At 39.2% G+C, this 12,554-nt stretch overlaps 1 protein-coding gene across 14 annotated transcripts in view; it reads right to left on the bottom strand.

Moving 5' to 3' along the window:
• The window catches only part of PLCB4 (phospholipase C beta 4), a 354,479-nt gene that overhangs the window by 78,439 nt on the left and 263,486 nt on the right, over positions 1-12,554 (bottom strand). For all 14 annotated transcript variants that reach the window (XM_073003183.2, XM_078388138.1, XM_073003175.2 and 11 more), the window contains 4 exons: positions 6,908-7,016; positions 4,979-5,189; positions 4,096-4,189; positions 1,371-1,450 (listed from right to left, as the gene is read on the bottom strand). In XM_073003183.2, the coding sequence (XP_072859284.1) occupies positions 1,371-1,450; positions 4,096-4,189; positions 4,979-5,189; positions 6,908-7,016 (494 nt within the window). The remainder of the gene's footprint in view (positions 1-1,370; positions 1,451-4,095; positions 4,190-4,978; positions 5,190-6,907; positions 7,017-12,554) is intronic.

Below are 12,554 nucleotides of genomic sequence, written 5' to 3'. Positions count from 1 at the left end.
CGAAGCTCCGGCCACAAGTCAAACTAAAATTTTGCAGCCGGAGCTTTTTGTACCTCGAAATTTTCGTGAGTAGGGACCTTCGTAAGTCAAGGGTCCACTGTATATGAAAGTAAATTTCACATGTACAAAAACTGTTGTATCGCAGTTTAAAACAAGAGAATGCAACATAAATCTGGTCTCATTTTCCTGTTTCCTGTTTAAACCACTCCATAAGACGCACCTTTCCATAAGACGCACCAATTTTTTAGGAGAAGAAAACAGGAAAATATAATCTGTTTTCTTCGTTCCATAAGACGCACAGACTTTCCACCCCCCTGTTTTGTGGGGAAAAAGTGCGTCTTATGGTACGAAAAATACGGTATTTTCTGGTGGCCTCACATATAACTTAACTTCATAATCTTTGACTGCTTTCACTACTTAGCTGGTTTGCCCCATTTTTCTGGAAGCGCAACTCCCAGAAACGTACCAAGCCCAATAGCAAGACGTTCGTTTCTTTCTTTGTGCGAGAAAGGCCACAGTACAATTAACACTTGGAATAGCTAACATCATGTCTTCCTTAGTACATGTTGATGGGTATAGGTACAGTGACATAAGTGTACAGCTGTTTGTTCTTCTCCACTCTCACAAAGGATTGTTTTGGTACACAGTCCCTTTTTCTGAAATTCACTTTGGTTCTGCCAATGCCACTCTGCAGCCTATTATATGTCTGCCAAGTAACTCAGTTCTCCATGTGACCAGGGGTCAGATTCACCTGAGGTTCCATCAGTTTTTAAAAGGTGGACAGTTATTTCTTTCCACATTATGATGCTGGCATTCTCTGTCATTTGTTCTAGATTCACATATTTTCTGAAAAATATTTTCCTGGGAAAGGCAGGATGATAGCCAAGGAACAGATGTGCATTTGCTATAAATGGTTTGGGTCTTTCACTATTAGCTGCTGTCTCCCTCTATAGATCACTGGGTGCAATGTATGCTAGATAACTGATTTTACCAACAGGCTTCAGGCATCCATTAATGATTTTACAACTTTCAGTGAGTACTACGAATATCTGTTTTGCACAGCTGAACTGTACCATATGAGGCTGATGTATTCAGCTGCAGAACAGCATAGGGTCAAGGCTATAGTTCTTAGTGTTTGCTATAATATGCTCCAGCTGGTTCCCTATATCATGTGAAGAATACAGTTCCTTGCGGAGATCTTTTGCTTTGTGTTTTGCCAGTGTTTTCATATGTCATTGTGCAATCCAAAGTAATAAATAGTAGCAAGAACGATAGGGTGGTTCTGGGAGTTGTAGTTTTTTTAAAAATAACCGAACGAAGTTCCACCTCCGTTCTGAAATACACAAGAAAAGCAATTCTCCATAACATACCTGCAGTGATTTTCAAACGACAAGATGACAGGATAGTCAGATGTCACAAATGCTGTTTCCTTAATGGCTTGAATCACGTCCTTTAAAAATACAGAGGACACATTGCGCATGTGAATTCAGATGCAGTTTATGATAAAACACATTCAAGCAGATAAAACACACCTTGAAAATAATTTAAGATTGATTGTTTAATTTATTTTTCCTCGACCATTAAAATGGATACTGGCAATGTTCCCTCTAATTTTCGGGGGGGGGGCACGTGGAGTTCCTCCACAACTGGAACCAAAGTGGCTGGAAATTCTCGCTGTGGGTGCATGGAAGAGGAGGGGGCAAAGCCGCACACGCTCATGCAGCCATGCACCTTAGAGGGAAACTTGGATACTGAGATTTTCATAGTTCCCTCTGTTACTGAAGGAAGTTGTGGTCATAAACATACATTATCTCTAATCCTTTGATCTGTACTGCTGAATTTGTTTATATATTTCGTCCTATGCTTTTTCCCCGAGGCGTCTCACAACACAATTAAGCAACAGATACTGTTAAGAACACAATGGCTGAAATCCAGTAATAAGCCGCAACTACAGCACTGAATCAGTGCGGATTTGGTGAGATAACACCTATGTAAGTTCCATTGATTCAACAAGACTACTCTAGTCATAACATACTACTGGATCTCAGCCAATAAATTGTACTATAGAAAAATGGATTATCATGTTAAAAACAACAATTAAACTGGAAAAGAGGCATCAAAAGAAAGACAATGAAAAAGTACAGTACAAATCTATGCAGGCCATCAGTATAGGTAAGATCTTGTTCAAAGAAAGTAGCCTTAACGTTCGAAAGGCAGCTGGACCAGATGGAATCATGGGACGAGTTATTAGGGGCTGTGCTGCAGAATTAGCTGGAGTTTTTACGGATATTTTCAATCTATCCTTGTTGCAGTGTTCAGTCCCCACTTGTCTGAAGACATCTATTATAGTGCCAGTCCCCAAGCAGTCAGCTGTGGCATCTCTGAATGATTATAGACCAGTAGCTTTAACATCTGTTGTTATGAATGTTTTGAGAGATTGGTGCTGGATTACATTAAGGCTAGTCTTCCACCTTCTTTGGACCCATGGCAATTTGCATACAGGAAAAATAGATCTACTGATGATGCTGTGTCCATTGTACTCCATACTGTACTGAGCCACTTAGAACATCAGGGAACTTATGCAAGGCTGTTGTTTGTGGATTATAGCTCTGCTTTTAATACCATTCTACCAAATAGGTTGTTTTTTAAAATGATCAACCTGGGATTACCTCAGGAGATCTGCATGTGGATAAAAGATTTTCTGACAGATAGGCCACAGTCAGTAAGGATGGGATCCCACCATTCTTCAACCCTGGTACTAAGTACAGGAGCTCCCCAGGGCTGTGTGCTAAGTCCCTTCCTCTATTCCCTGTACACACATGATTGCACCCCACTGTATAACACCAATGCAATTATTAAATTTGCGGATGATACGACAGTGTTGGGGCTCATAAATAAGAACAATGAGTCTGCTTATAGAAAGGAAGTACAAAGGTTGATACTTTGGTGTAAAGAAAATCATCTCACACTTAACATCAAAAAAACTAAAGAACTCATAATTGATTTTAGGAGGAAGAGAAATGTACATTTACCACTGTACATAAACGGTGAGGAGGTGGAGAGAGTTGGTAGTTTTAAATTTCTGGGTACTTACCTCTCAGAGGACCTCTCATGGACTATAAATGCCAACATGCTAATGAAGAAGGCACAGAAGAGGCTGTATTTCCTGAGAATGCTTGGCAAGTTAAATGTATCTCAGCATTTACTTCTGTCATACTATCGTAGCACCATTGAGAGTGTCCTAACCTATGGCATTCTGGCATGGTTTGGGAGTAGCTCTGTAGCGGACAAAAAAGCTCTACAGAGAACCATTAAAATTGCCCAGAATATCATCGGGCTCCAGCTACCAACCCTGGATGACATCTTCACATCCCGCTGTCTAAGGAAATCACATAGCATCCTGAGAGACTCTTCCCATCCTGCTTATGACTTTTTTGAACTGTTGCCGTCTGGCAGAAGATATTGAACAATTAAGACTCGGACCACACGTTTTCTCAATAGTTTTTATCCCAGAGCTATAATTGCAATTAATAATGAGCTTAAAGACCACCAGTAGTGAATAATTAGTTGGACTATGTTACTTGGCCTGCGGTGTAGATGTTTGTATTTTTAGTGGGGACTTTTAGTGGGTGGGGAGTGTTTGGGGAATTTTATGTGTGTGCATGTGTCTGGTCTCTGGGTGTCTGTGAATTTTGTTGTATGTGTATATACTTACAATGACAATAAATTATTATTATTATTATTACATACAAGAGATACAGAATAAATTCTAACCTGTAGTTTTGGGAAGACTTGTTGCTGAATGTTGCTGCACCACCAGCAGCCTGTGGTCAGAGCAGGGAGTGGCATATCATCTTGCAGTGATAGGATGAGGTACTTCCCTGCTCTGACAATAGATGGCTAGTGTGTAGCACAGGTTAGTGATAGCAAATCATGTGAAAGCTATGAAATAATGGTGTATGGAAGGCATAGAAAATCTTTAAGATAATTGGATGGAACAGCAGCATAACACTATAGTTGAGTTCCTCATAAACTGAGAAAGAAGTGTACTGAAAGATATGAGACTGGGACTTTTACATTGATTACAAGACTTACTTTGAAAAGTATGTCTGTACACATTGCTTTCCCATGTGTTATTATTGGTTCTTGGTCTTCACCTTTGCCATCCCAACAATCAAGTTCAACACATCTGAAAAAAGAGGAGCAGGAGGTACTGAATCCCTTTTCATTTTTAAAGCAATTGTCTTTTACAGTCAAAATCCCACTGGGCAGGATCTGCCTGTGCAACGGGAATGATGCCATTAACAGCTTTGTTTTCTGACTTGGGGTGCAAACAACTTTGTTGCACTATTTTTTAGTTACATATACCCTAGAATCACAAAAGGAAGCTTTGAACCAATGGCAATATTCTGCTGCCAATGACATCATTCTCATTATGCAAGTAGAGTTGTGCAACCGAAATTACCCACTAAATGCACAATTAACAGAATTTACTTCATATTATGTGGCATGAAAGTCACTACCTTAAAACATATTACCTACATAGCTAGAAAGTGTCTGATAGAAAATAACTAGATAGCATTTATTCAACCATCTTGAGTTGAATTCACCACATATTTATAAGCAGTTAAATATAAATTTGAAATACATTAATATAGATTCATTTGGATATAAACAAATGCATATGAAATCCATAGGACTCCAGTACATTTTCTTTGCTCCTATATGTGATCAAAAGAAATAACATTTGATTGGTAAAACAAACTATTTTGTCTTTTGCTCATCTTGCATTTTATTTTTTTAATTTATCACTGGAAAATTTCAATAACACCCTTACGATTTTCAGTATTTTATTCAATGTTGGTAACCTAATATATGTGTCATACATGTATTTGTTGAATCCAAGGTGGTGATGATTCAGATAAATGTAACCCATTTTACAGTATAGCTACCCTCTAACACACCCATAGGTTCTAACCTGCATCCAGCTAAAAGGACTTGTCTATACATCTCCACAGATGACTTCCCACCAAACTGTCTTCCTGTGAGATATGTGTTATGGGAGGAGCTAATGAAGTAGTGAGCCAAAGGATGTTCCATTTCTTGGTATAGTTCTAAGCGGTCTAGGAAGACAGGTGCATTCTCATCTGACATCAAGTACCGGCAAAACCCATCACTTGACATGAGACCTGAAAAAGCATGAAAGCACAGCATTATATATCCCATGCATTTATTCTGGTGGGGAGGCACTGAGGATGGAAGGGAGCACCTCCAGCTGCTCTAATTTCAATTGACTATGAAACCAAATGGTTGTTGTATTTGGTACAACACCCATGGCTCTATATTTAGAATTCTCCTAAACTAGTGATGAGCAAGGATGTGAAGAAATGATATACGAGTGTAGAAAGAAATGAGTATGCACTTGTATGTTGTTTGGAATGAAATGGCAACGTGTGAAGCAATTGTATGTTAATATTATGAAAGTCTTAAATAGCATATGCTCTAGGAGTGACATTTAGATGGAGATCTCCCTCCAGTTTGATACTGAGAGTTATTAACAAGCACTAATTGAGTATGGTTGTCCAACCAGCTATGTGATTTCTGCAGACTATAAAAACTTGACAACCTTCTTATTTTAGTTCAATCAACAACTCTGTACTACCTACTGAAAGGGTCCATAGTGGCTCTAAGTAGTAAATGGCACTTGCACAAGTAATGTGTTAATTCTTTATCAGTTGTAGAAAGGGTAGCTATGTTAGTCTGTGCAAGCAGACTAAATTTGTGAAAACAAAGACTGTGTGAAAACAAAGTGAAAATAAAAATTAAAAAACAAACATGGTGACACCTTAAAGACCAACTTATTTATTTATTATTTATTTATTGTGCATTTAAATATACCTTGTAACCAATGTTCTTTGGTCAGTGTACAGACAAATAAAGAAAGTGAGAATCAATCACTCAACTAAAACAAGACATAAGAAAAGCATGAGAAAATAAGCGACAATGGGGAGCACCAGCAGCAAAATTAAAACTAAGCAGAGAGCTAAAAGCTCCAAAAGATTCTTAAAATGCCAGGTAGAACAAAAAGGTTGTCCTCCAGCACTGGGAAGATCTGAAATCAAGTAGCGGGTGATTCTGTCCAGGGAAGGCAGTCCACAGATAAGGCACCACTGCTCTCACCACTAGACTTATTTGGTCAGAGCATCCACAGTAAGAGGATGATCTTAAAAGCCATGCAGATAAATATGAGAGAAAATACTCCTTCAGGTGACCTGGCCTTAAAGGTTGCAAAAGGCACTTTGAACTAGGTCTAGAATAATAGCACAGTAGGTTCATTATGAATAAGTACGAGGCTTATTCAACTCGTATCACAAGGCTATGGTCATGCAGCTCGTGTGTCAGCCTAAGAGGCTAGTAAGCCACTGAAAGCCATTGGAAAGGAAAGGAAGAAAAGATTTGCTGAGTGTGATTCACAGTGTGTAGTCACAGCACTTCCTTCCCAATCTTGCCTGTTTCTTTCTCTCTCTCTCTCTTCCTGAGAGGCCTCATCGCTCACTATTCTCACTGTTCTCACCCAAAGGCTTCTTTGAACAAGTTCTGCCTTTGTTTCCTTTGTCTCCCCATGGGACATTGACAAGGCCATTTAGTTTTGCTGATTCAGTCCTAGGTTAAACGGTTGCAGCCAGAACCAGCTTTACTCAGGGGCACTGGCAGATCCTCTGGCAGCACAATGCCAGGATGAATCACCTCACTGTCTTATTTCAAAGATGCAAAAGGAATGAATGTACGTCAGGGATGTCCCCTGCCATGAGACAAAAGCCTGGGTACCTGAGACACCTACACAAGCTACTTCAAAGAAAACCACATCACCTGTAGAAATGATCATTTCACAACACCTTCATCTTACCTTTGCTTTTCAAGTCTTCATCTGGCTCATAGGTCTCAATTATCTGCATTGCTCTTTTAGTATCATAGAATGGAAATAAAATTTCATTCAGCCGGGGATCTCGCTGATGCTAAGGTTAAAGGGGAAAGCAGGTTAAGAAAGATGACTCGGGAGCAACTCTACTTCTACAAACATTGTATCAATGCTTAGAGGGAAATAGTTGATTTTTAAATTGATTTTTTTCTACTTATCCTTCAGTTTTCTACTTACTTTAGACTTTTTTTTTAAAAAAAAGAAAGCCTAACATTCTTTTCAGGTAGAATAGTTATAACACATGCCCACAATAAGTGCATTGCTAATATATAAATCAGCATTTATATATAAATATAAAAGCTAATATATTAGCATTGTTAATATACAATGATACACAATAAACAACTTCAAGTTGTATGTATTGTAAATTATTTGAAATTCATTAATAAATTCATCTCTCCTACTTTAAAATTAGTTTTAAACACACAAACTAGTTCCTACTAGATCATTTCTGAAATAATCTTCTGAATTTTCCAAATTATACAACTTTTTTCTTTCTGAACTACTGCCATTCATCCCCAGTGTGAAAACATATACATAGAGAGAGAATTTTTCCACTATAGTTCACAGATCGTGTTGTGAAATGACACAAGTTCAATAAACAACTTCACGGAATGGGTACACTCATCTCGTAACGTGCCAGTTTGTCAGGCAAACACACGTAAGTCAGAATTACTGGACATTAAAATTGGCATAGAAGAGACAGGATTAAATTACTAATTTTTATCATGCGTAGTGACAAGATAAAAATTCTTGGTACCCTGGAGAGAAATTATCAGTTCACCATGTTAGCCTGTTGCAGCAAACTCAGTAAAGGAAAACTGCAGCAAGGAAAATTGTGGCACCTTCATCTAACAAAGAGGGCTGCAGTCCACAAAAGCTTGTGCCCCTGACTAGACAGGGGGATGAATTTAAAAAAATGAATTGTAATAGTCATTCAAAATCTCTGATTTATTAAATATTTGTCCCTTCGTATTCATGAGTTCTAGAGACCCCAACAAATATGAAAGGACAAATATTTGTCCATTTTTTATTCATCACCCATACGAAGAGAGGGAAGGCTAGCCTTCCCTCTCTGCCTATGGCCTTCCCACTCTGCCTTTGGACCCACCAATCAGCTGATCAGCAGGACCATAGGCAGCCACCCAGCCCCACAGTCTGTCCCTTGCCCCCTTCCCCCCCTACCTTAGTCACTGCTGTCATCCACCACTGCCCTGCGCTGCTGTCATCCATTCCTGCCCACTGCTGCCACCATCCATTGCTGCCCGCTGTGGTGGCCTCCACAGCCACAGCCTGTCATAAGGGACAATGGCTGCCTTTTGCAAAGATGGTGGCTGCGGCTTCTTTTAGAACAGGGAAGCCACAGCCACCATCTTTGCAAAGGGCAGCCCGGATTCCCTTAAGGCAAGCCATAGCGGTGCAGGCCGTTGAAGCAAGTGGCAGTGGATGGCAGCAGCACAGACTGTGGGCCCAGATGACGGCAGCCAAGGTAGTGAGGCAACAGGGGTAGTAGCTTATTTTTTTATTACTCATATAAAAGTTAAGTAAGTGCTTATTTAGCTTTAGTAAGGAACATGGCTGCACAGAATTATATCTGAAGTTGTATGCAAAAGAAGGACAGATGCATGGCCAGGTACAATGTTAACATAAACAAAATACTTTCTACTTAAGAAGAGGAAAAAACACAAATAAACCCTTTGAGCTAGGAAATATGTCATACGGAATTTAACATGGGTGCAAGCATAGTGTGTAAGTGCAAGGATTTTTGTCAAATCAAGTTTCTATTGACCACCTTCAAAAAAGAAAGCATATTATTTATTGTAGACCTTTTTGTATGTATTATATAGTTGGAACAGTGATAATAAATAAACCATCCCTGGCCTTCTCTACAGCTCAATCCTAATTATCTTGCTCAAACACCAGGTCCTGATAGCAATGGGGCTTTTAAGCCTTATTTTCATTTTAACAAATAAAAGTTGTGAACTACAGAATTATCCACCCTGTGATTTTAGGTACTTTAGCCAAACGTCTAAGGCTGACAGGTACCTGCAAGATGGCAAAATGCATCTCCAGTCATCACTAAGAGATTAGCTCACATATTAACCACTAACAGAAGTCCACAGGACGTAAGATTTTTTACTTTGTAATAGAGCATTTGAATACCCCCTTGTGTGCCTGATTCTCCATCAAAACAGAAAACAAAACTAAGCATTCTTCAGCCAGATAAGTGGCATGTAAGCATTTGCAAGCAAAATAAATCTAGGGCAATATAAACCACCCCATCTAGGTGGATGCCTAGTTGTGAACTCCATTTTGTGGCATTTGGAGTTACAATGCAAAGGGCCACATGTTTTGGATTTGAAGAGGCCAGTCTTTATATAAGAGGTACCAAGGAATTTTTACTTCTATTTCTTAAATAGTTTGTTCAACATCAAGCTAAACTCCGTGAAATATAAATACTTTTTTTTAGCCAAACCATTCCTTTGTCTACTGCCCACGTTAGTACATTTTTTACAAGCAGTGCCAAATCAAAACATTTACCTGGGAAGGCATTCTCTTTTAATCAGTGTTGTGAACAGATGTATAAAAATGTAATGCATAGCTTCCCTGGGCATTTAAATTAAAGCAAATGAAATCATAACACAGCTAGACACAGACTGCTGCTTTACTAAGCAAGCACCACATAATCTTAGCAAGCCCAGTCCAGCCGCAAATGCAACCTGTTCATAATGAGCAGCAGAAGGCTTTGCATCATTAGTTTCAAAATAATATAATATATAATATTCAGATCAAATGAAGAAGAAAGCAAAGGAAGTTCAGAACACAACCTTGCCCTCCTTACACTACACATAAAGTCCCGCGTACTACCAGAAACAATGCAGAGCAGTAGGAGGGTAATGGGATGCAGGGGTAGAATACAGTCTATTTGCCCAGAATACATTTTGTTATTTTGAAGAACATAATGATTTCTCTTTTTCAACTTATAACCGCTTCCTCTAAGTTTCTACATCCCACCCACCCCCACAGTCCAATCTATAAATTGCTCCACTGCACCAGTCTTGCTACATCAGCTCAAAGGTCCATGTAGCCCACTATCTTTTTTCTAATAATGGCCAGACAAATGCTTTCCAGGGGTCCGAAAGCAGAATATGAGTGGAAGAGACCTCCACTACTGTTGGTCCCCGATAGCTAATATACCTCCAATGAGCCTGGAGATTTAATTTAACAATGATAAATTAACTGTCTTAATTAAATGTCTTGATCCCCTTTGTTGCCATCAACATATCTATGAGCAGGGAATTCCATAAGGTTTATTATGCACCGTGTGAATTGCTTTCTTGTTTCAGCTCTCGGTTTTATGCCCAACAATTTCAGTCAGGCATGATCATTTCCATGTCCTGCTGAGCCCTTTTCCAGAGACAGCTTCAAGACACTAGAATGATATTCATTGCTTTCTTTTAACAGGAAATTAAAAATAACTGTATTTCCTTCCATCTTTCACAGTCTACACTTGGGTGGCCTGAAGTTCTCAGGTTTTAACAGAATAATAATTTGCCAGTCTACACACATATTTCTACACACACTCTCATATACAACCACTTTATGATCTGTTAAGACTGTGCTTCAAATGACTAACAGGAGCACAGCTAAAACACGAGAGGCAAGTCTCAAGCATTCTGTATTTCTGTCAGCTTTAACAGAATACTGATGTTGCTCAGGAATACTGAATTAATCAAGGTGAAGGCACACCTCATTATGTGCAGTACTGTACTGAAGAAACTGACTCTGGCCCAAATTCTCTTACCTAGTCATGATTAGGCATCCTTCAGTCTTGAAAGACTATGATAACATGCTCTGTATGGAGGACTTGGAACAGTGTCTAGTGTGGCTGAGAAGGGTAATTTGAGAGTGACAATCCCTTCCACACTGAAGACAAATACAATCTGTCCAGCTCCCTGATTTTGCTGGGTTCTGGATTCCCTCTTTGCCTTGGTCTGCTGGACAAGTGTCTCTTCAAAATGGGAGAGGCCATGCTGCATCACCTGCCTCCAGGCTGAATGCTCAGATGTCAAGGTTTCCCATCTGTTGAAGCCCATTCCCAAGGCCTTCAGATCCTGCTTGTAGATATTCATGATGATGAAGCATAAGCAGTATAACTTTTGGAGACAAACTGCCCCAAGTTATGAAATCACTGTAGCCATTAGCAGTTGCCTAATGAGTTATATGACTTATCTGACAACTGAATAACAGCTACAGACAATTTGTCTCTAGAAGTTATGCTATATGCCTAGCTATACAAGAGCATTTTGGCCTCTGTATAATAACTTTTAATGGCAATGTTAGCCATTCAGTTTCTGAAACATATCACCTAGCCAAGGAATAGGGAAAAGAAAGAAGTCTTGCTTTTGAGGCTTCAGAGATGTTTGAGGGGATGTCAGAAGCTAAAGGAGTTAAGAGTTGAAGGATGGAAATTTCAATTCACCAAAATTGATGCTTCAGGAACTCAATGAGATCAGAATTTTTATGCTCGTGATACAAGTCAGTTGACAATATTGAAGTAAATTGCATCCCCTGACGTTTTAAGTAAAATGTTCGTTCATACTATTTTAATGTCTTCCTGTTTTTTTTCTTTCCTTTGTTGAGCATTTTCTACAATCCTAAGCCCAATTATTTGGGAGCAAGCTGTCTGAACTCAATGAGACTTCACTTCAGAGAATATTTGCTTAAGATTGTACTTCAAGCCACTGGAGCAGAAATGTAATTATAAGACACCACTAACAGTGAATTTTTTAAAAAAAATCTTAGTATGTTCACCTTTTTTGGTTAGAGGACTCATATACTGGGTTTGAAGTAGCATTTCGGAAGCCAAAGCTGAGGAAATATTTCCCATTTGGGGGTACAATCCTAACTTCCGAGATGGCTAAGGTTTGGCCAAGTCAATACTAAGCACTTTGAGACTTTGCTGAAGTAAAAACCCTCCCAGCCTAGAGATGCTGGAAATCGCTTAAGATTATCCTGATCATGGCCTAGCTTTTGGCAAGCACAATGACCTGGTTGTGGGGTATGGACCTGGTGTAATTCAGCTCCTCCCTGCTCTTCCCTTTTCTGGCTCTAAGATCAGCTACCAAAAAGGCAGCTGGGTCAGCACAAGAAGCTACCGACTATCCAAACCCATCACATTGAGCATGTATTTCAGTTTGGATGGCACTGCTGCTCAGACGAAAGAAACAGCAACAGAGTAATGATCTCATTTTAATTGCTCGCTAGTATCCTAAGTGACAGTACACAAAAATGAAATAGTGTAGAATATACCTGAGCTAAGGAGTCGTGCATGAAGATTCCAAAAACAGGGAATCTATTTTTTTTTAAAAAAAGTAAATTTATACTGGAAAAAAAACTAAAGAAAAAAACCTGAGTTTTCATAGGCAGATGATTGGACTTCTTCCATTCTGCCTAAACCACTCTTTCTCAACCTTCATCCCCCATACTCTCGTGCCTAAATTCACTTATTGCTTCTTGCTGATATGGATATATACTCTACATATCATTGTAACTATTGAATCCACTCCCTTTC

The sequence above is a fragment of the Pogona vitticeps genome, chromosome 1 (genome assembly GCF_051106095.1).
Source record: "Pogona vitticeps strain Pit_001003342236 chromosome 1, PviZW2.1, whole genome shotgun sequence".
In the NCBI taxonomy this organism is placed as follows: domain Eukaryota; kingdom Metazoa; phylum Chordata; class Lepidosauria; order Squamata; family Agamidae; genus Pogona; species Pogona vitticeps.
Note: the sequence above shows the minus strand (reverse complement) of the source record. Positions and strands in the feature narration are given on the sequence as shown.